This window comes from Eleginops maclovinus, chromosome 7 (assembly GCF_036324505.1).
Source record: "Eleginops maclovinus isolate JMC-PN-2008 ecotype Puerto Natales chromosome 7, JC_Emac_rtc_rv5, whole genome shotgun sequence".
Lineage (NCBI taxonomy): Eukaryota > Metazoa > Chordata > Actinopteri > Perciformes > Eleginopidae > Eleginops > Eleginops maclovinus.
This window is the reverse complement of record NC_086355.1, coordinates 7,880,328-7,901,876: the sequence shown is the minus strand read 5'-3', so window position 1 is coordinate 7,901,876 and position 21,549 is coordinate 7,880,328. Positions and strand designations below refer to the sequence as shown.

Here is a 21,549-nt window from a genome sequence, read left to right as displayed (position 1 = left end):
GCGCTAATAAGGCAAAGAAGGTGTGAAAACACAACGAGTGAACCTGCAAACATGTGTCTTGAGGGCTCATGTGAAAAGAAAATGCAACTAATTGAATGATGACAACAAATGGCCAATGGCAGTGTATTGGGTCTATATAGAAACAGACTGTGAAAAGCTTTGTGTGGAGGCCTGCAGCACACAGTTTCTACACAATGCTTAATGGCTTTTGGTAACAACAGTGTATCTTTGATTTGTTATAAACAAAAATATGTTCCTTTTTTCTTTCCTCTATGTTGTGTTTTACCAGCAAAGAATATAGCTAGCTGGGGTGCGATTACGTCTAAAAACCACGACATTTAGACAGAAAAATGCTCAATAAGAGGACAGCCTTGCTTTTTTTCTTCCCCTGCTAAAACATCTGCTCCATTCCTTCCCTCCACCTCCCATTCTTTCATGTTTTCCTCTCCTTGTCACCCTTCTCCATCATCACTTCTCCTTCTGGGGTTACTCTTCAAGTATTGCGTTGTGCGGCCCACGTAGCACAGATCGTTGCAGGCTTCGCCTCTGCCAGTGAAAACACGAGAATGTAACAGGATAATAAGAGAGGGCCTCTCTGTTCTCCATGTCTCAGCATTTTCCAATCCCTCGCTCGGCTTCAATCCTCGCCTTTAACCCACGGTATCTGGATCAGCAGCATGAGTGCGTTTCAAAAGAAATGAAAAGCTCAGATGTAATCTATGACTTATATTGGTATCTAAAAAGATACACATGAGAAACTGTTTTAACTCCTTTAAATCCATCCGCTTTCTATTTGCTCCGACAACGTACAAGCTCTCACCACTGAGCAACGAATGCTAATCACAGTGCTGTCATCACTCTCCTACGCACCCTGACCTCTCGTTCGCCTATCATTCCCTCCCTGAAGACTCCAATCGATACCCGACACATGACGCCTGACACACAAACGCACCGACAGTCAGTGAGGTTTGGATTCGAAGGTTTTTCTGATCTGGCGGGAGACAGGGTCTATTTTCTGGCTGAGCGGCTCGCATCCCGTTTGTGAGTCTTGGCAGCCTGACTGGGAGTTTCTCGAGTCTCCTGGGTCCTCAGAGGTGTTGAGCGCACAAGTATACAAGCACATGCATATAGACGGATGTAAATACATGCACACACAAAATACAAATGCTCAGTATTCATAAATCACCTGGCTAACATCATTTCCCAGGAGCTCTTTCTGTCAAGAGTTTAGTCACTTGAATCCACTTAAATGGAGAGCAGATCTTTCAGTGTCCTCTGGAATAACACAGTGAGCATTGAACTGAGGTCATGTTTCACTTGACAGTTGGCTGTATAATTTATTTAAAGTTGAAAATCTCTGGTGTCAGACACAGTTCATGCCTAGACCTATCTATCGAGTATGCTACAAGTAGAACAAAAAGTTAGACTATAATAATGTGTTCACTCTACATTCTCCCCTCAGCTACTCTAACTGCAACCAGAGATTGAGTCTCTTGACCAATGGCCACTAGTTTTAACAGGGAAGGAATTAAGTGTCTTAAACAAGATTTAATAAAAAGGTCAAACTTGAAGCTGAAAATCTCCCTTTAATGTGTAAGGTTAGTAGTTTAACTGTTATTGTGCACTAAGGTGTTGATTTAACTCCTAACTAATTGTTTAAGCTGTAATTGGTCTTGCTAAGTAGGTCTGCATTATATTCTATGATTCTATGTCTTAGGGTCAGGGTTGGGGTTAGGGTTCTGACATTATGAACATCATAGACATGGGAGATTGTGGGTAATTAGGGCACAAATCTCCATCAAGGCCAAAACCCTGTCTTGCAAAGTTAACGAAAATGAAAAAATAGTTTGTATATCCACCTCATTAAACGGTGGTCCAAAATGTAACGGGCTTTTCATTGGCCCATGCTCCACCCTTCTCCTCACGTTTAATGAAAAGTACCGACTCAAGAAATATCCTGTACAATATACAGTACAATATAGCCATCTATGGTGATGCGTTTATTGCTAAGTTTATATTGCTATCTTAATACAACTAAACAATATACAGTGCAACCCTACTCTAATATCTCCTCGAACATCTAAGTTCTGTTAATTTGTGAACAAGAACTCTTAAATAGTGACTTGTAACATTTTAAATCAATTCAACATGAGACCCAGGTATCTGGCTTCCACATGGGCCCAATAAAAGCTACTGAGGGGGGTTGATCATTATTGGTTATTTTAGATTGAGGTTGTATACGCCTTCAGAAGAACAGAAGTTGATTTGGCACATTTAATGCTCCGGAAAAATATACTGGTGCTTTACTGTACTGATGGTGAAAGCAGACACTGCTCCTCCGTCATGCTGGACTGAACAGTGAGCTGCAGACTGTACCAATATGTGTATGTGCCGCTGCACATTTATGTGTGCATTTCTGCTCGTACGTGTCTACGTGTGCACGCTTGGCTGTGTGTGCATGTTTGTGCTCTGCATGCCGTGTGTGTGTGTAGTTGTGCGCATTTGCAGGCGCGTGCTGGTGTGTGAGAGGTGCTCCCTGTTGTGTCGACCGCGCCACCATGCCATCTGGAGAGGAAATCGAGTGTGAAGTACAGTATAGTTTGGGACCAAGCTCCGTGGCAGCGGCTCAGCAGTTAGTTCATTAGTTCCAAACTTCCAGGGATTAGGAGAGAATCTCTACGGCAGGGAGGCCGGGGGGAGTCAGGGAGGATGGAGGGACCCATGTGGGGAAAAGAGAGGGAGAGCAAGAGGAAGGCCAGGAGGAATACTGGACCACAGGGCACTAAGAGACAGAGACAGAACACGAGAGCGAGAGATAAACAATCTTAACCCTTAGGACCCTGGCGAAGGAGAGAGGAACGAGCGAGAGGGACAATGAAAGAACAAGGCAGCGAGGGAGAGAGGAGGAGAGAGGACAGGTGTAGCCGTCAGTTCCGCTCTGGGGTTTCAACCTGCCCTCCCTCTTCCTCCACCCCACTGATCATACAGATATGATGATATGTGTAAGAGTGTTAGAGCAGTCAGCCTTGTCTTCCCTCCCCTCTCTATTCCCCCCTTTCTCTCCCCTCTGGGTCTGTGGTGACAGTTAGCAAGCTCTGGGTGGCTCCTACCCTTTACTCCTCTTCTCATCTCCCTGCCTCGTAAGCAGCCAGCATCACTGCCAAGATGGAGCGCAGACATTTTTGGAGTCAAAGCGGCAGGCAATTAAAGCGAGCACTGGCAGATTTCAATTTCCAAGGGGAGGGGGTGGACTGACCTTCAATGGCGTACCTTTTTGTCATGAATATCCTTCTCTGTTTTAAGGTGAAGGTGACAGATAATGAAAAGAATACATTAATGAACACATAATAGGAGGGTGGTTGTGGGTAGTAGCCCCATTTAAGGCCTATCCATGCATACTCAGTAACTAACCTCTCATTTCACCTAACCCATTGTTAGCTTTATTAAAACAGGGGATCAGGATGGCATTAGAAGGCCTTGTCCCTGCTTCACTCCTATTATCTCTCTCCAGAAACAGACATGCATTAAGACCATTGTTGAGGCCTGGCACCTCTTGGCAAATGCACCTTGCCAACTGAGAGGTTGTCATGGCGAATCTAATCACAGCTACAGAATACACCCTAGAGTTTGTCAGTGCAAATAGAGCCTTGATGCTAAATCGTTTTTCATTTTCGATTCAGTTGATCTATAAGAGCAAATTGGATGATCACGCTTAGCCCTGTCAGAAAACAAAGTCAAAAGTAACATTGGGTTTTTAGAAACCTATGTTGTAACAGAAATGTGTGGTCTCCCTTCTGACAGTTTGGTCAGAAACCTGTATACGAGTAGCATTCTGTGTGTTCTTCCTGTTCCTCCTCGCATATAGGAGCAGATAAAGGTCCTGCTGCTGGGTTACTGCCTTTTCACGGCCCTGTCCAGCTCTTCGTGTGTAATGGCCCAGCTCCTGGTTATCTACTTCACACTCTGGAGACTGTGCTGGGAGACAAAGCCAACATTTTCGTCACAGCAGGAGGTGGTCACCTGCGCAACCTCAATGGGCTGCAGGTACGGCCTCATGATCCGGGAGTGAAACAGCACTAAAACTTAATTAATATCACCCAGAAAAGATCAGCAGAAATGAACTGGTCTATGGCCACCACCTGCAAAAACCATTCCCTTTTGTGGGCTTGTCCTGCTGTTGCCTCTAGTGTCCAAGGGGGAATTTGATTCACAAATAACGTATAGTTCTTAACTGGACCAGTCACATCCCAGAAGTCTAAATCGAATGAGTTTCAAACTGTGATGATTTAGAGTACCCTTAAAAAAAATGTAGCATTGGAGAAGTGCATTGGATTTATCAGACTTGCGTTGGAAGGAGAACTTACAAACATAGCAGAAACACCGCATGTCATTACTACCATGCTGTATGTAGCAGACACTGATTAAATCAGGTGCTGCTGCCATTTGTACAAAATGTCATCCCAACACTGCATAGCATCTCTTAATTATTATGAACAAACTATTAAGAGATGTATGTAAATATCTAATATCCCAAATATCTATGCATGTCAATATTGTGCATGACTTCAAACAAATAATATAAACATAAGGCTAATAATTTATGGTATCAATCAATCAATTTATTAGGGTATGCAAATATTTGTTGAGTTTTTGTTTTGAGTGAAAAAAAAAACCTAATTTGCAAAAGTGATTCCAAAACATAGAAACTAATATCCAAAACAAATGTCCTTGACACAGACACACAAGAGCACTGTTCATCCAACAAGAAAAATACCATCGTAAGGGAACAAATAACTACACAACAACCCCCATGGATTTTCAATCGCCACAGTGGAGTAAGAAGCTGAGAGTGTGGGAAGTGAAGAAAGGGTGCCAGTAGGAAAGGTGCATTATGTTATTGAGTAAATAATACATTTTTATATCACACAGTATGACCTGGCAAATACATAATGGGTAACTGGATTTTTGCCCACTGTGGCCGACTGTAATATGGATTTATGGTGTCCAAAAATGTGATGCAACGCTATGTAATTTATATTGCTGATGCAGCCAGATCAGAGGAAGGAAAAGTAATAGGATTGTTGGGCAGGAAACTTTTAAGGGGAAATACAATTGTTAGAAAACTCACTTTTGGAGTGCTACTATTGGAAGACATAAGAGGTTAGCCTATTCGATTAAATCAAATTACTTTTCATGTCTTACACTGCACTGTTACTTATAGTTATGTGTTTCTGTTGCACTTTACTTTATGATGATGCTTTTAAAGGTTGATTTTTTTTTACTCCTAAATGTTGTCTTTAAAAAAAGGTACATCCCGCCAGATAGGCCGTAGAGATAGATCTTCTAAAAATGAGAAAAGTGAGTCAGATCAAATTCAAAATTCCCAATTCTTCCCAACAAACTTAAGACTTCTAACGTTAAGGCATGACTACTGTTTATGAAATGAGTGGGTAATAGATATAAGCAGGATACATTTAAGGAAATAAAAATAGAGACATAAGCAGCTCACATGCTGACATCCACTGTCTGAATCCTCCTCTAGTCTGAATGGCTGCATTCCTCTCTGCATTTCCCCTCTACCACATAATAAAGACAGAAGCTCTGACATCCACCAACTCCATCGCAGGGTCACAGTTTAGCCTGTCAGTCACACAGGCCATCACCTTATTGTCTTTGTCTACTACAGGAACAGCCTGCAGCCATATCAATCATCTTTATTATCATGACTTAAAAACCTTTGTTTGTTAACTTTTTACCCGGGCCCCTTCTTTATCCCACTCTCCAATCACAATTTCATGGGCAGTTCAGCAGGGCCAATGGGGAGGCTGTGTGGGTGGGGGGAGAATGCTTTTAACCTGCTGCATCTGGTGCTTTCCCGCTGCTAACCCAGTGGGACGTGGTCACCTTGTATTAAAGGACCCCGATAGGGGGGCACCACTGCCTTTATACCATCATAATAGGGTGAAATGTGCTTGTTTTAAACATCTCACTTAGGTAGTTTTCCTTTCAGTGATTAAGACCAAGCACCTGTCTGAAGGAGGCAAAGGTAATTAAAATCATTCAGGATCTCACAGCTGTGTGTGTGTGTGTGTGTGTGTGTGTGTGTGTGTGTGTGTGTGTGTGTGTGTGTGTGTGTGTGTGTGTGTGTGTGTGTGTGTGTGTTGTGTGTTCCTTGCTGACCTGTTCGTATAAAGCCACATTTCATTTATACATGTGCACCTGTGCATTTGTGTACCTTTTTGCTGAGGGCTACGCCATCCTCACAGTCCAAGACGGCACAGTCGACATCCAGAGAGGCCAGTTTCCTCAATTTCCGCTCATCATTGCCGGGGCAGTAGAGAACTGCCCTGCGGGGTACGTAGCGCGGTGAGGAGCCTGCCGAGTGATGGTGATAACGCCCGGCCTCGGTATACTGCCAGGCTGTGGGCAGGAGCCAACCGCTCTCCCTGTCAACACAAAATCAAACATACATAAGCACAGTGGCACGAGATGGAACCGACACAAGAGTTTGAGTCAATTTCGTAAAGACTATAGTGCAGTGTCTCTTTAAACAGGCTGATTTCTTGGCCCACAGTACTTGCTTTTTCCAGAACTGCTCATACACACAGCAGAGTCCTTCAATTTTAGTTAAATACTCTTGTAAAAAATGCACAAATACGCATCTTTGGTGCATACATTACTCATAAAAACCAAGGGTATCAATACAGGGCTAAGGGCAATGAATAATTAAAGGTTGTTGCTGCATTCATCTTCATAATATCTGCAGTGTTTATATTATAAGCTACGGTGCAGAAAGAGGTGTCTTCCTCAACACTGGAGTGAAAGTCTGGAAACGTTTCATTTTGGGAGTTCTGTTTGCCCTTCAGCTGTCTATTGAAGTGAATGAGAGACGTTGACCTGTGCTTTGGCACCCTTTGTTGAGAACAAACTCACCCAAACACTGAGCCACTCATATGCTAATGTTGCCACACTGCTGAATATCAGAGCAAGCAGGAAGAGGAAGAGTAGTGGTGGAGCTGGGTCATGGAAACATTTAAGTTAAGGGAATGCAGAGACTTAGCAATTGTAGTTGTTTCTACTGTAAGTGAAAACCTACTTGATTGTTTTCAATGAGTCACGCAATGATGAGATGAATATATCTTTTAAAAAAAACTAATATGCTTCACAAAAATCATGCAATACAAGGTAAATAATCCATCTATAAGTTACTGAAATATATTCAAATCTTCAAGTTAGAGTACATAATTGTAATTCCCAAAGTAGTTAGTTAAGTTTAACTAAATTAAAAAGATCCTCTATTGTTTTATTTGATACTGTATTAGAACTAGTAGAATAAGTTCCTTACAAGTTCAGATATTTTGCAACAAATAGTGTCCGACGGCAATTGTTGATTTTTAGATGGACTTATACTGTGCGCTGCAGAAAAACGTAAATTAAGTTGAAATGAAATACCAGGCTGACCAGTTGTTGCAATGCTCATCATCAAATCTCCGATCTATAATAATCCCAATTACTGCGCACAAGTCTTAATTATTTGCTCTGTTAATGTAGCTTCTGAACCAACTTGCCCTTATATTTAGCTAAATGTTGGGATCAGAATTATCCAATTACAGCGAGAATAAGCTTCTCCCACTACCAACTCTCGCTGGGTATCAGAAGCCCTTCGAGGCATCATATTTGTAATTAGTGTCCTTCTTAGCCTAAGGAAGACAAGAGAGGAAGAAGGGGGCTACTTCTTCTGCTGAAAAGGGGGGCTGAATTATTCTCTTTTGCACTCTAAAAAGGAGCAAAAGTCACTTCAATGGCCACTTAATCCTGTCAACTACGCTTCCACATGCCCTCGAGTCCCAATCAGGCCTAATCTGTGCTGAGATGTAGCAGTTGTAGCAGGCAGTTAAAACCTATCCAGGTTGCTTGAAGCACTTTAGTGCTTCCAGGTATAAAGAGCCTATAGACTGGGAACAGTACTCACAAAAGGTTTAGGGAGAAAATGTGGCAAAGGTTGGGGTATAATACTATAGGGCACCATATTGTTAACCATTACAAAAGGGAGTCGGGGCCTAAATTGAATGGGAAGAAAGTAAAAATATCAAAATTAAAATAGGAAGTAGCGGGCAAAGGGATGGAGGTGGAAGGGTTGAGTGGTAGGGGACAAGGGGGGTGTTGAGACTTAAATTAAATTAGTCTATTCTGTACATATCACTCAGAGGAGACTGCTAAAAAGCCATATTCTGACCCACTTCAAAGACAAATATTAGAAATAGTTGAGTGGAGGTGCCTTTATGTTGGCTGGAGAGAAGACGAAAGCAAAAGGTCAATAACGGGGACGGAAAATATACATTTTCCACATCATTTTACTGTGCTTTCCTACTTAAAGTAAACTGGCATTTCAGGATTAATATTTTAAAATTCAGGTCATTTTGAGTTTTGAGAGGAATGCCAAAAGTCTAACCAAAATGTCTCATCCTTCAACAAACAATATACAACCAACATTTATAATTAACCATCACTGGAGATACAGTTGTTACATTTGAGATGCTGAAAACATAGCCGTTATCAATCATGAAACTAAGAAATTAAAAACTGTCATTGTCCAAACCAAAAACGTTATTTACTTTTATCTTGTGTTGTTTTAGCATTCGGGTATCAAAATGGCAGCAGTGGTGGCTAATATTAAACATTTCCTTTTTTTCCCACTTAAACCTTAAAGGAGTTGCTTGTAAAGTCAAGCGGTAATAAACATCACAGATAGATTCAAGCAGAGCTGAAACCATTGGGGATCTATAGGCACCACCATCAAACACACACACACCATATAGTTAATGCAATCTGGAGATTATTATTCACAATATCCTACATGTGGTGGACATATCATCCTTATTAGATCACTAAATACTTGTGTTCTACATATTTAATAGTCCCCAAAGCACCACATGCACCTTTGTTTTTTCCTCTACCCTCCTTCCTTTACATGAAAGGTTATGATAACACAGGGCTGTGTGGCGAAATTAGCAGCTGTAAAGTGGTGAGACATGGCCACAGCCACTATGTTAACTGGTCTGAGATCAGAGCTAAGTGTGTGTTAGTGGGTTTATATGGTGCTGGATAGGACTGGTTCTCATTAGCAGAGAGGCTGCAGTAGACAAGGCCCAATGGCATTAGGCTGAGGACATGGGGGTAGAGTGTAGTGAGCATTTTTGAGAGTCGGGGCATGTTGCAAACCCAACAGTAGAGTATGTAATATTTAGAATTGCTTTATAAAAAGGAGCAAACCTCTCCAATCTTGCAGAGCAGCAATTAACATGCAGATGTTTGTCCGTCTTCCTCCAGTCTTGGAAAAAGCAGCACACTGGTTTAAAGCTTTCAACAGATCTTGAATCCGACAGAATAGCCTCTGATGATCCGACACTCAGCGTACGTTTCTCTGTAGTGTCCAACTACAATAAATCCACCTTGAACCACACATCCTTGAACTACATATCTTACCCTTACCGCTCTTAAACAACCGTCACTGCTGTACACCCTTTCCACATTCAGCTCCTGCTTTCCCCAAGTTTCATCTTGTTACCTCTGAAATCCCCTGTCATGTAATCCAGACAGCTGCACTAATATTCCTCAAGGTAACAGTGACTATGCTATTTCCTAAGTCCTAACAAATGGCATACTGTGTATGTATCTGGCATTTTAACATCTACACATGCTTCTGACGTGTGGGGGGTCTGTGAAGATGTTCAGCAATTCAGTTTCAGTCATTTTAGAAAACATATAAGCACAACATTTTTGTAGTGACGAAACCCTTTACAGTACAGTACAGAGCCTTATGGGAATCAGAATTTAACCCAAAATAAATTGATCTGTGTGTATGGTTACATTAAGTTCATACCATCAGTGAGGAAAACAAATACTTTAATTGAATGATCTCCCTGAAGAAGAAAAAGGATTGTTTATTATACGATGACAGTGGGATTGAAGACGTCAATGTCATGTTTTATTGCACATTATATGGCAATGTGGGCTAAAATATTTCACAAAAGGTCGATGTTTGAGTTCTACGATGGGAGCCTTTTTTGTGGTGGATTTTTGACGGAGTTTGCAATTTAAGATGAAATACTAGATGTTGTTTTCTTATGTTTTTCCTGACAAATGTTCTTGATTTGCAGAGATATTTTTCTTTTTTTAAGTTCAAATAGGCAGGACACTAACTGAATGACTACACACCTTTGGCTGCGTTGTACAGCATTATTTCCGATGGAAAGAAACAGGAAGGAAGAGTTTATTAGATCTTAATAAATATTCAACTCGACATAACATCTATGTCATAATATCTAGCCACAGCTGATTGCAGTCTGGTTCTCAATATTGTATTATGAATAGCCTGTAGTAATTGCTTTATTATCATGACCACTATTTCCTGTAACTCCACTGGCCTCCACCTGGCAGCATAACAGCCTAATTCAAGTGGTAATATTCATCTTACCACATGAATTATAGAAGATAACAAGAGGCCCACTCCAAAACAGACCCACACGACAGCCTCCCTCTCAATATGTAGATTTACACAATTATCTCCAGCATGGTGTTGCAGGCAGAAGCTGTGTCTAAGATGCATAAAATACAAAAATCTGTGTTTCCACCCCACAATAATCAGCTACTCCTTAATATGGATACTACATTCTGTGGTATGTGGTGATTAAGATTCCAGATTAAATTTGGTGAAGATGAATAAAGAGTAGGGAGGAAATCGATGTTCCTGAAGGATAAACAGGCCCCCTCGTCTGCAGAAAGCCGTCTGCGGGTGGGAAATAAAATGGTCAAAAAGTCATCAATATTTACCTAGCTTCATGTCCACCTGCCTGTCTGACACGTTTGTGTTTTTTAGAATGAAAAAGAGAGCTGAAACACTCCCCAAACACGGCCCTGCTCTCAGCAGGATGCTGTATGTGTGGAGGTTTTTTTCTCCACACTGCCTCAGGTATGAGGACACAATTGGAAGGCAGAGAGATGCTGAAAAATTAACCAGAGACACCCAAGACAGGCGAAGGAAAGAAAGTCTTTTGTTCTTCTTTTTCTCTTCTCTGCCCCCTGCTTTCTTTGACTGCCCTCCAGCAAGTTGGATGAGCAATCCGTCCCCCTCCAGATCAGATCAGATTGGGGCTGGCATCTCAACGAGAGTATACTGGACCTGTTAACTTTCTTATTCAATTGTGCTGACAATAAAACAACTGACACCACCAGATATTGAATTTGCTCTGAGTAGTTATGAAAACAACATGTTAAAAAATGCAATACAAGAATTAGCAAAGTTTTCAGCCATTTAACTAAACTAAGCATTTCATTTTGGCACGGACTGAAGCACCCATTATTTGTAATGTCACTTCCTCCCATAATATCACCTTTGGACCCACATCCTCCTTTCCTCTCTTTAATTCCAGTGACAATGTCCCTTAACATCAACAATGCCCCTCACTCCTCCTCCCGTGCGTGTCTTCTTCCCCTTTCCGGTCTCATTAGTTTGGGTTTTATGCCTTAATCTACACAATGAGGATGAAGTCATGGCGGTTATCTTCAGCAGCCAATGTCTGCCTACCTGTAATCCTTCTCAAAGTCCCCGGCTTTCTCCCAGCTCACAAATCGGCACACAATGCTTTTATGCAAGGCCTCCGCCGTAATACCCAGAGACGTCTGCAGACTGTCTTTTCTCATCCCTCAACATAGAACTAGTTAAATCCCACTCCTACAGAAGAACGGAGATGTCTTTATCTAGGTCTCAGGACAGGGAGATGTCAGAATGTCAAAGATATAAAGCTATATTTTTGATGATAGCCATCTGTCCAGCTTTCTCCATTTCCCTGTCTGTGTGTCGTAGACCAATGGATAAATGAATTCAAGTAAGCATTGATAATTAAGTAGTTCACGCTGCATACGTGTAATGTGGAAATAAACTAATGATTGATACAATATAACACTAAATGTGTGCAGAACAATACACTTTAGTTGAAAGTAAAACAAAAAAAACAAAAGAAAATCAATGAATTTATCATTAAAAGTTAATTGAGAGGGGAGGTCAAACAAGTCGCTCCATTTGAGGAGGGCATAAGGGGGTTAGCTTTTGACTTAGCATTTTTATTGACTCTGGCAAAACAAAATGAGCGGGCTCTGTAGGATTGTGCACTCTGCATTGGCCATTCAGGCCTTCAGAGCCCCATTGTAGTACTTTGAAGAGAATGAAAGGAAACCCCACTGGTGGAAATGCAGTGGAACAGCCCCACAACAGGCCACAACTGTTCCCTTATGCATGAAAGGCAGGGACATAAAAGACAAGATGGACTTCTGAGGTAGGGCCAAAAACAAAGGCAACAAAAGTGCTGATCACGAGGGGATGACACGACTCGTCTCGGCAGAAGGGGCAGGGAAAAAAGGGGCAGGGGACAATAGCACTCCCGGCCAAATGACATGTTGAAGAATTGAAAAATCCACACAAGAAGTGTCTTCTCAATTCACTAAACCCACAAGAGCTGGGTGACTGTCGGCTAGACCCTGGTCAGTCTGATGGGGGGGTGGACTAAAACAGCCCACAGCTTTTCTCTCTCGAACTTTCTTTCCAAAATCTTTCCCCATTTTGGCAAGCAACTTGGCAAGGGCAGAGACAGACTGGGGTGATGGCTTTAGTCTGCAACACCAAACCGAAACCAAACAAAACCTAATCAAAGCATGGTGGGTTCCGCTCCCGCAGCTTCCGTTTTGATTTGTTGGCTGTCTCTGTGTCTGATCTGTTTCTGTTTTCTGCCCTAAACACAATTATGCCACTGCCTAACCTCCATGGAAACAGTCGGACGGACAAAAACATGTTTGGTCTCATTCAAACAGCGTCCTTGTTTTTTGTGACAGTGTGATGGCTGCTGATAGTTGTGCCAATAAATCAGAAGTCATATTAAATAATGCTTCGTTAATAAGATAACTTCCTGTAGATGTACACCCTGTTGGCCTCTAGGGCGAAAAACAACTTTTTATTTTCTGTTAAAAAGGAAATAAATATACGTTTTTAATGTTTGTGATATCGTCAATGGGAGGCTACGCTCAACTAATTAAAATGCAGCCAATGTTTACTTTTTTTTAGAATCATTTAAGATGATCAGCTTCATTTCCCTTAATAACCGTTGATAAATAATTGTTCACACAATTACATACATATTTCACACACTGCATAAAGAGAACAACATATTCCTAGTAAATAGAGAACCTTCAGATGCTTCTAAAGTAACAACCATGACTACTTGTTGTAAGCCAAATGCTGAACTGTGCACTCCACAGGTGAAGGCCCTCCTCCATGATAGCCTGAGGCCTATCCCACAATTCTTCACACATACCCACGGGCCCTTTCACTGGCCATCACCCTGTCTGATTAATGGATCGATGTGGTAATTGATTAGTGAAGAGGAGGTGGGAATAAGAACATAGGTCAAACATCAATAATGTCCCCCTCACAAAAGGTGGAAGACGTAAAATGTACTCGTGATAGCCTGCAGCCTGAACCTCTACCCATCAAAGCCCTGGTAGGGCTAACATAAAGGCCCCGGCCCATTCTCAAGCCGGCCCTGCCCTCCCTCCCAAGTGCTCCTTTTCTCTTGGTAATGTTGTCTGTTAAAGTGACAGGAACCATTCTGGGAGCTGCTTGTCAGCTCACCTTCATAAAACAAGCCGTAAAGCAGCAAATAACCAGCTTATATGGCTTCATTATGCTGCCTATGTAGGACCACAGTCCTGGGCTGAGGGCTGAGGGGGGTGGTGATGGGAGTGGAGAGGCGGGGTGAATGTTGGCAGGACAGCCTGGTTCTCGTGGAGGTTTGTTGTCCCAACGGCTGTCACCATGTCCATGTTTGCTCAGGATAGAAGACCACTTGACCCCCTTCAACCCTGTACTCGCCGAAATCCAAATCAGGACAAACAAAGAGCTATGACTGACTTTGTTGGTGCTGGGACAGCTCAGACTTTGGCATCATGCAAAACAATTATTTTTAATGGAATACGAATCTTTGTTTAGCGCCACTCATCACAAGATGCTGAAGTTAAAAGAATTTGGAACCTGAAAGAATACCATCTGTAAATCAAGCAGAAAGGATGGTGCATGTGAAGAGGTAAAGTGGAGCTGAGGGGCCAGATGGAGCATGCATCTGCGACAGTAAACCTTTGGCCGCGGCAGGGCTGGACGTGAGAGAGTTCCTCATTTATTTCATGCAAATATCTTTGGGCTGTTTCGCAACCTGACAGTGGGGGAGGTGGTCAATATCTCAGGTTGCGTCTCAAAAACAGTTTTCCTGTTTTTTTATTATTTTTTTACAGTCAGCCACGGGAGCCTGGCAAAGAAGACTGCAGCAGCAAGAGCAGCGAATGTGTTCTGTGCTCGCCGTGGCACATATCACTTCAATAGAAATGCAGCCCATAGTGGCTTAACAGTTGTGATCTAATTTCAAAAAGCAACATTTGACAGATCAACTTATGTTCATTTCATTAACCTTAAAAATATAAGATGAATAAGGGATTCAACAAGAGCTATAAATAGGCTGCTGATATTAGCAAGGCAAATCAAAGCATAAAGCTTGCTGAACATCTGGTAGGCAAGCTTACAGTGTGTTCAGCAAAAGTAACGGTCCCTTAATGTGCTTATCTGTCATCTGCAGGGTCCCAGTCGAGTTGAGATCAGTCACTTATCTCTTTAGCAAGGCTGCGAGGCGGCGGTACAAACACCATCACTGTGATCATTGTGTAGTTAATCGTCACCTCCATCAACATTAGCACTCTCTTACATGCTAACCAGAGGGGGAGAAAAAGGGGGCAGCTGACGCACTATTCACACACGCTCTATTCTGATGCTGACACTTGTTCTCTGAGGGTGGTTTTTCGGTGTCAGGATTGAAGTGCATGGAAGAAAAGAGGCGGAGGAGAGGTGGGGAGCTTTCCCCACAACTCATGTCACGAGTCGGTTTAAAGTGGAAGCAGAGAGAGGAAGAGAGCAAGAGGGACAGGGAGCCAGGACGATTGATCTGCGTTTGCTTTTAAAGCTGCCTCTCAACCAAAGAACAACACATGCACTGTGGACCCATATACTCATGACACATAATATTCCAACACACACCTGCTGGATACAGACAGACCTCATTGTCACAAGACCAAACACTGGTTATACGACCTAAATAGGGATCTTGTGAACTCCATATCAAAAAACACATAAAAGGTCAGAAAGGGTTCATATAAGAAAGACACACACAACGACCCATGGCTGTTACATTCAATTGGCTCAAGGCCAGAACAATTCTAATGTGTCGCCACCGAACCATATGGATACACACATCCCTGCCTAATCTAACAAACACTGCTCACACATATTTTGGCCTGCACACTAACACATCCGGACTGTAAAACAGCATTGCCATCTTGAGCCCCCTGGATCACCAGGGCCATCTGACACTGTGGAGCCTGAATGCATTAAGACTGGCAAGGTGGCTTTGCATCTCAGCTAACACGGTTACATAATAGACATGATATGAATGCATTAACAGTATTAGTACTGCAGGTGAGAACACCTAAAGTCCCAAATGAAGCCACCTCGCATCTACACGATGTATAATGTATCTGCTGGATAGAAATCAACTCCCATTAGGCTTAAAATCCAAGAAAAAACACTGCTGTTACACACTTAAGTCATGGGAGAGCATCTAAACAGGAGGCAATAAAAACTATTAGTCCATGTTGAGGATGCTTCCCTTGCTTAAATCAACTCAACTAGGTTTTAGAGTTGAAACAAGGGAGGCGATGCCCTGGTTTACCCTACAGGTGTCAAGGGTCCTCTGGGGGGGTAAGAAAAAAATTGGGAACAGTAGTTGCATGCAGTGAAGGGGGATTGCTAAAGGTCAAACCAATTGCATTGATTAAGTCTGAAGTAGAGAGAGGGAAAACAAGAAATGCGCACGCATGGTTGCATGGGCAAGCTGAAAAATGGTCTTTTGAATCGCACTAGATGGGAGGATCTGGGCTGGGGTGTGCCAGTATGAGCCCTGGATATGGATACGAGTGGGACAGTAGATCAGATGGTACATCAGACTATTAGGTTATTTGGCCCGCGATGTGATATGTACTGCGTCTGATCTCCTGCCCCCAACCATCCACCCAACCGGGCCCAGACACAAACACGCCCCCGTACCCCTCCTCGGACCCCCAGAAAAAAAAGTCTGACAGATGGGTGTACTGGAAAGATCCACTTGGGAGATAAAAACATACTAAGGCGCTGTCTGACGTTTGGATTTGGAGGGAAACAACCAGAGAAAAACAGGGGGGAGAAAAAAGGGACATCTGTGGCATTTGTCTTATTTCCTCTCTTGTGGTACATGATGTGTCAAAAGTGAGTACAGCCCTTTGGATCATATTCCATTTCATTAATGAACTCAAACACAAACACAACATTCACACCCCAGCTCATAGCTACACTTCCCTGTTAGTTGCCTGTGCCCCCAAGTGGTGGAACATGATAACTGCATCTGTTTTACAAATGCATCCGTTTTACACTTAGGAACTGCCTCAGTAACCAAGTAGAAGACCAACAAAAACAAACAAATTGAATGTCAAAATAGCTCGATACACTTCCAACACTCTTGTTTCATTATACTAGTTAACAAGCAGTGAAAGGAAGTGACCAGTTATATTACAAATGTCTGCAAGATGAGGTACTGCAACACCTCTTTTAAACCATTTTTACAAAACTCAAATAAAAGAAGTACTTTGATTAGAGCTGAATAAATATGTTCTCACAAAAGGAATAAGCTTTAGCCCTCTTTCATTTTCGAATGGTGAGATCAACTCTTCACAACTTTGTGAATAAACGTTTTCCTGAAAGCATAGAAATGTGCATACAAGTCCTTATTTATTGAATATCGAGATGGCAGAATAATATCCAAGTGGGTTAATGAAGTAACAACAAATTACTGAAGCTTGAACACATCACTTTTCAGGTGTTCTGTCATTTTCTCGAGGTTAACAAAATGACCATAAAACAATCAGAGTAGAATTGTTTTCAACCATGGTACTGCTTTTTCCCAATAATCTCCATTGGGGAAAACAAAGACACATTTAAACCATGTCTGAATGAGTCATTATTGAACGGTAAGACTTTTTAAAGAGCTATTTTAAGTATTAAAGCTGATGCTCCCTATAGTGTTGAAATGACAGACGCTTCATTCTTTTAACCAACGGGGATGCCTTTTGCCCTCGACTTCTGCCCAGCCCCAAGCTTTTAATTAAGACTGGCTTAGGCCCGATTGATCCTGACACACCAGGAAGTTTCTTGAAAATCTGACTGCCAAAACCATGGAAGTATTATATAGGCCACAACCCCCCATAGCAGCCCACAGCCCCTCCCAACACCCCACATAAAACAGGATTGTAAGCTGAAAGCCCTTCCAGTCAGTTCTTACATTATTGAGGTATGCCGACATTCTGCATTAACCCTCAACTACACCAACCTCTTATCGACATGAATTGTTTGGCAATACACACATTATAAGAAATAAGCAGGGAGGGGATTACACTCATATTTCTTATCCCCTCCATATGCGACTTTCACCCACCCATGTCAAATGTTAAACCACGAAATTGCTTGACAACAGTAATTTAACTATTAAGTTGCGTAAACTTGGTTCCTCACTATTAACTTGTTATGGCTTTATTCATTAAACACGAGAAAATGATGCAGCGAGACGTCTCCACAACAGGCCTACACACAGCCACATCATTAAATCAACAACACATTTCCTGTAGCTAAAGCTGTGATGCAAATAGGAAACTGGGATTGTCAGAGTGTCGGAGCTCAGTGTGCTGCGGGTGTTGTGCACCACATGGAGAGAATTCTTGTACAGGCTTTAACCGCAACACAGCCACTGATGTCAGTGAGCCCCATGAAAGTGCAAGGGCTCCACAAACACTGCCTTCATTTCATGGTGTTCCAGTATTCCACAGGGTTGGAATTCTTTGATAATGCAAGAATACAGCACAGTTAATGCAAGGACCTTTTATTTTAGCTGACAAAAATGTTGCCGGACCATATGTAGGTGTAAGATTTAGTATAAGACATATACAACTTTGAAAATGGAAACTTTGGCACTCGAGTCCGATATTTTTTATGAAATTGCCAAAATGCCAAGTCCAATTTAATATCTACTGCCTGAGTCTTCAAAGTATGGCAGAGCCTCAGGAGTGAGCGACACAATGTAATGCAATCAAGAAGCCATTCAGTAAATGCTGTATTTGAAAAAATACAGAACCATGGGGTGTTGGGCTTTACACCTGGGCCAGATAAGGTGTGCCAAACCGTTCACAGCAACAGAAATGTATTTTTTATCTTGGGAAAATATCAAAAACGTTTTGCCACCAATGTCACTGGATACACGACCCCCAAAAAAACATATCATTACTGGAATAACACTAGACTAGGTATTTGCAGTGTCCTCTGGGCCTCTCAACCAGTATGTTAACAGCAGAGAAATGTTTATTTAATTCAGTATTGGATTTTGTGTGTATATTTCTTAGAGATAGAAGAACTTTTGTTTTCCACACTACAAACAAAGAGTCCATTTCATGGGTGTTAGTTCTAAAAGTGCCAAAGGTTGACAGATGGTTGATCTAATGATGAATCTAGGGTGTGATAATGTTGTACTTTCTGTAGCAGCTGACGGCAAATCGAACCACGTGTTTGTAGATGAAACATAAACACAGCCACTATATGGAAAGTGACAACGAAAGAGCAGCACCCTACTTCGTCCTATTTCTCCATTAAGGGTGTGGTGTGGGTGGTGTTGGACATTGACCTGTGCCCCTTCCTTCCCTACTGGGAGGATCATGGAAACTCAATGTCATGTGTGTCAACTTGTGTGGCACCTACAAAATCCAGGACCGTACTGGAAGTATGTATTAAAGCCTCCATTATGCTGTGACCTCTGGAATCAAGGGTTTGAATGTAAAAAAAAAAAGGGGAAGTACACTTTGTCAAGAATGCTGCTCGAGATTTTAAAACAGCTGCATATATTTTAAGTCCCATTCACACAGGTAACCCTACCTTTTCAGCCTTCCATGAGTAAAGTTATACAAAAAACCTTGCACCTAGTCCAACACAGGTTTCTCATTGGCTGCAAGTGTTGGGGAGGTAAAAGGTACATTCATGTTTTTGTTGTGCATCTTGTTCCCACTACACCTAAAACACCAGTATTTTATAAAAAGGCACTTAAACTTTATACAAACTTAAAGATATTCCTGAATGTGGTGATGCACTGTTTCGATACAACACATTTCTATGGGAATTAATTGGGATTTCCACCCTGGAATTACATCTATAAAATACATATTTACTAACAATGATAATGCTCACGTTGGAACTAGCAACCCCCATTGTAAAAACAACAAATAGAAGGTATGCTCAGCAAACCTCCGAAATATTTCCACATTGAGCTACATTTTTCATAAATCATCACTTGTGTCAATGGAGTGTTTATGCGAGTGCAATCTCCCATATTATAAAAAGGCACTGAACTGACCAAAGTGTGGGCACAGACACAATTCCCAATGGTGATTCCGAAAACACAACAGAAACACAATGTCAAGGTCACTTAAACTGGTCCATTGCTGGAGTCCAGATAGCAACAGTATAGGCATCAGGTACAGGAAGTCATTAAGAATATTCCATTTAGAGTAAGTAAAAGGTTTCCTGAACAGAGTGCAGAATGGGTGTTGGCATATTGTTGCTGGAAATGTCTGCTGATTGACACGGGGCATGACGGTTGACATGCTGCGTACTGTTTTGACTGGAATGCGGCCTAATGACCATCAACGTTATCCAAACGTCATGATGAAGACTTGTCAATCATGGCAGATATTTTTCCTTAGCACATGGGATTCTTCACCAAATAAATGTTATCAAAAGGGAGATTGTCGGAATCATACGTTTAAGGTTTTCATAGTTGAACTAAACATATTTAACTAGACATTTGGACCAAAACCCATCTGTGGATGATTAAAAAGACAAGATAACTGGCTGAGTTTCTCTCCAGTTTAGCAGCTGAATGTGTTCCTCTCGAGAGGTCCTGCAGTAAAGCTGGACTTCAAAAGAGCCTCATCACGGTCACAGTCTCTCAGAAGAGAGCACGGTAATAGAGACCGGATGCACAGGCTTAGACTATAGGCTAACTGAATGATGCCTTGTAAAAAGGGAAGAGCTCCTGTATAGGCTTCCTGAGCTTCTAACTACACTTCCTTCCCCTGAGAAGAAAGGGAATGCTGTTTCAGGTTTCAGAAATTAGTGGAGACGTGCATTTTAGTATTCCCACAATAACTCCCGCAGTGAATGCTAAAGAGATTTTCTTCAAAGCCTTTGTGTCCCGAGCATTTTTTGCAAATTCAATGTATTTGAGATGCGTCATTGCCCCTCTGCTGCCGCCAGTGGTGAATTCATGGCTATTTTTAAGAGTGGTGTTTCATCTAGACAAGTTATATTTAAAAAAGATGAGGGCACTAATCACAGGTGTCACCAAATTCGGCCAGAACGGAAATGAAACTAAGGATAAATCTAGTGTGTTATAGCCGCCCCAGTACAACCTGCTCACAATGAAAAGTTGACTTTTATTGAATGTACATAATGCAAAGTAAGCCTATTAAAACCGGTTTTATAGCTGTACTACAAATGCATACAATCTATACTCACCACGCTCAAACATTTACTGCTAGGCAAATAGACTCCAAATATAGGTTTATAGCTTTGATTTTGCTCACAATGGAATCAAAATACAAAGAGAAACATACAATAAAATGCATGTCTTTCATTCTTCCTCTCCTTTTCTTCCTACATCTCTCCGGTTTTCTGTCCTCCATCCGTGCTATGGCTAACTCCGTTGAACACAAGGTCCCCACTTTGACTGTGGCTTCATCCTGTATTTTCCAATTATCACCTTTTAAAGGCCAGCTGGGTGCATTCCAAACCATCAGGGGGCAATTCCATTTGCATTGCTCTGAGACAAAGTCATGCCCAAGTACTTTCATGCTAAAGTTCATAACAGACAGTCTGAAAAGACGCCAAGACTTTCAGTGAGTTAAAACGCATCCAACTGAAGTTGTATTTTTCTTTATAATTCTCAAAACTGTAAAAAAGGACCAAGAATTAAGACTTGAGAGAATGTGAAAGTCTGACAGTGCTGAGGTGAGTTGGTGGACCTGCCCAAGCTTTAAGGTAAGCAAGTTTGCTTAGTAAACACAGCGAGCAGCTTGACCCAAACTTTTTCCTCATTTCAGACAAATCAATGTAGCTCTCCTGTGAGTGCTAGGCTCTGTTTACAATTACACCTCATTATGCTGATTTTATTCTCTGTTTTTCAATAACCTGATTTTTAAGCAGCTACAGGAATATTTTCCATCTATTTTATTGAGGTCAATTAGTTATGCCCATTGAAATGCTCTGCAATCAAAAGGGCTTTTCCCTCTATTGAAATGACCATTGCGTATGTGTGTGTGTGGATG

The 21,549-nt window shown here is 41.8% G+C and overlaps 1 protein-coding gene across 1 annotated transcript in view; it reads right to left on the bottom strand.

Moving 5' to 3' along the window:
- Positions 1–21,549, bottom strand: part of clybl (citrate lyase beta like) — a 51,050-nt gene that overhangs the window by 17,451 nt on the left and 12,050 nt on the right. The window contains exon 2 of the mRNA XM_063887001.1: positions 6,236–6,446. Coding sequence (XP_063743071.1) covers positions 6,236–6,446 — 211 coding nt within the window. The remainder of the gene's footprint in view (positions 1–6,235; positions 6,447–21,549) is intronic.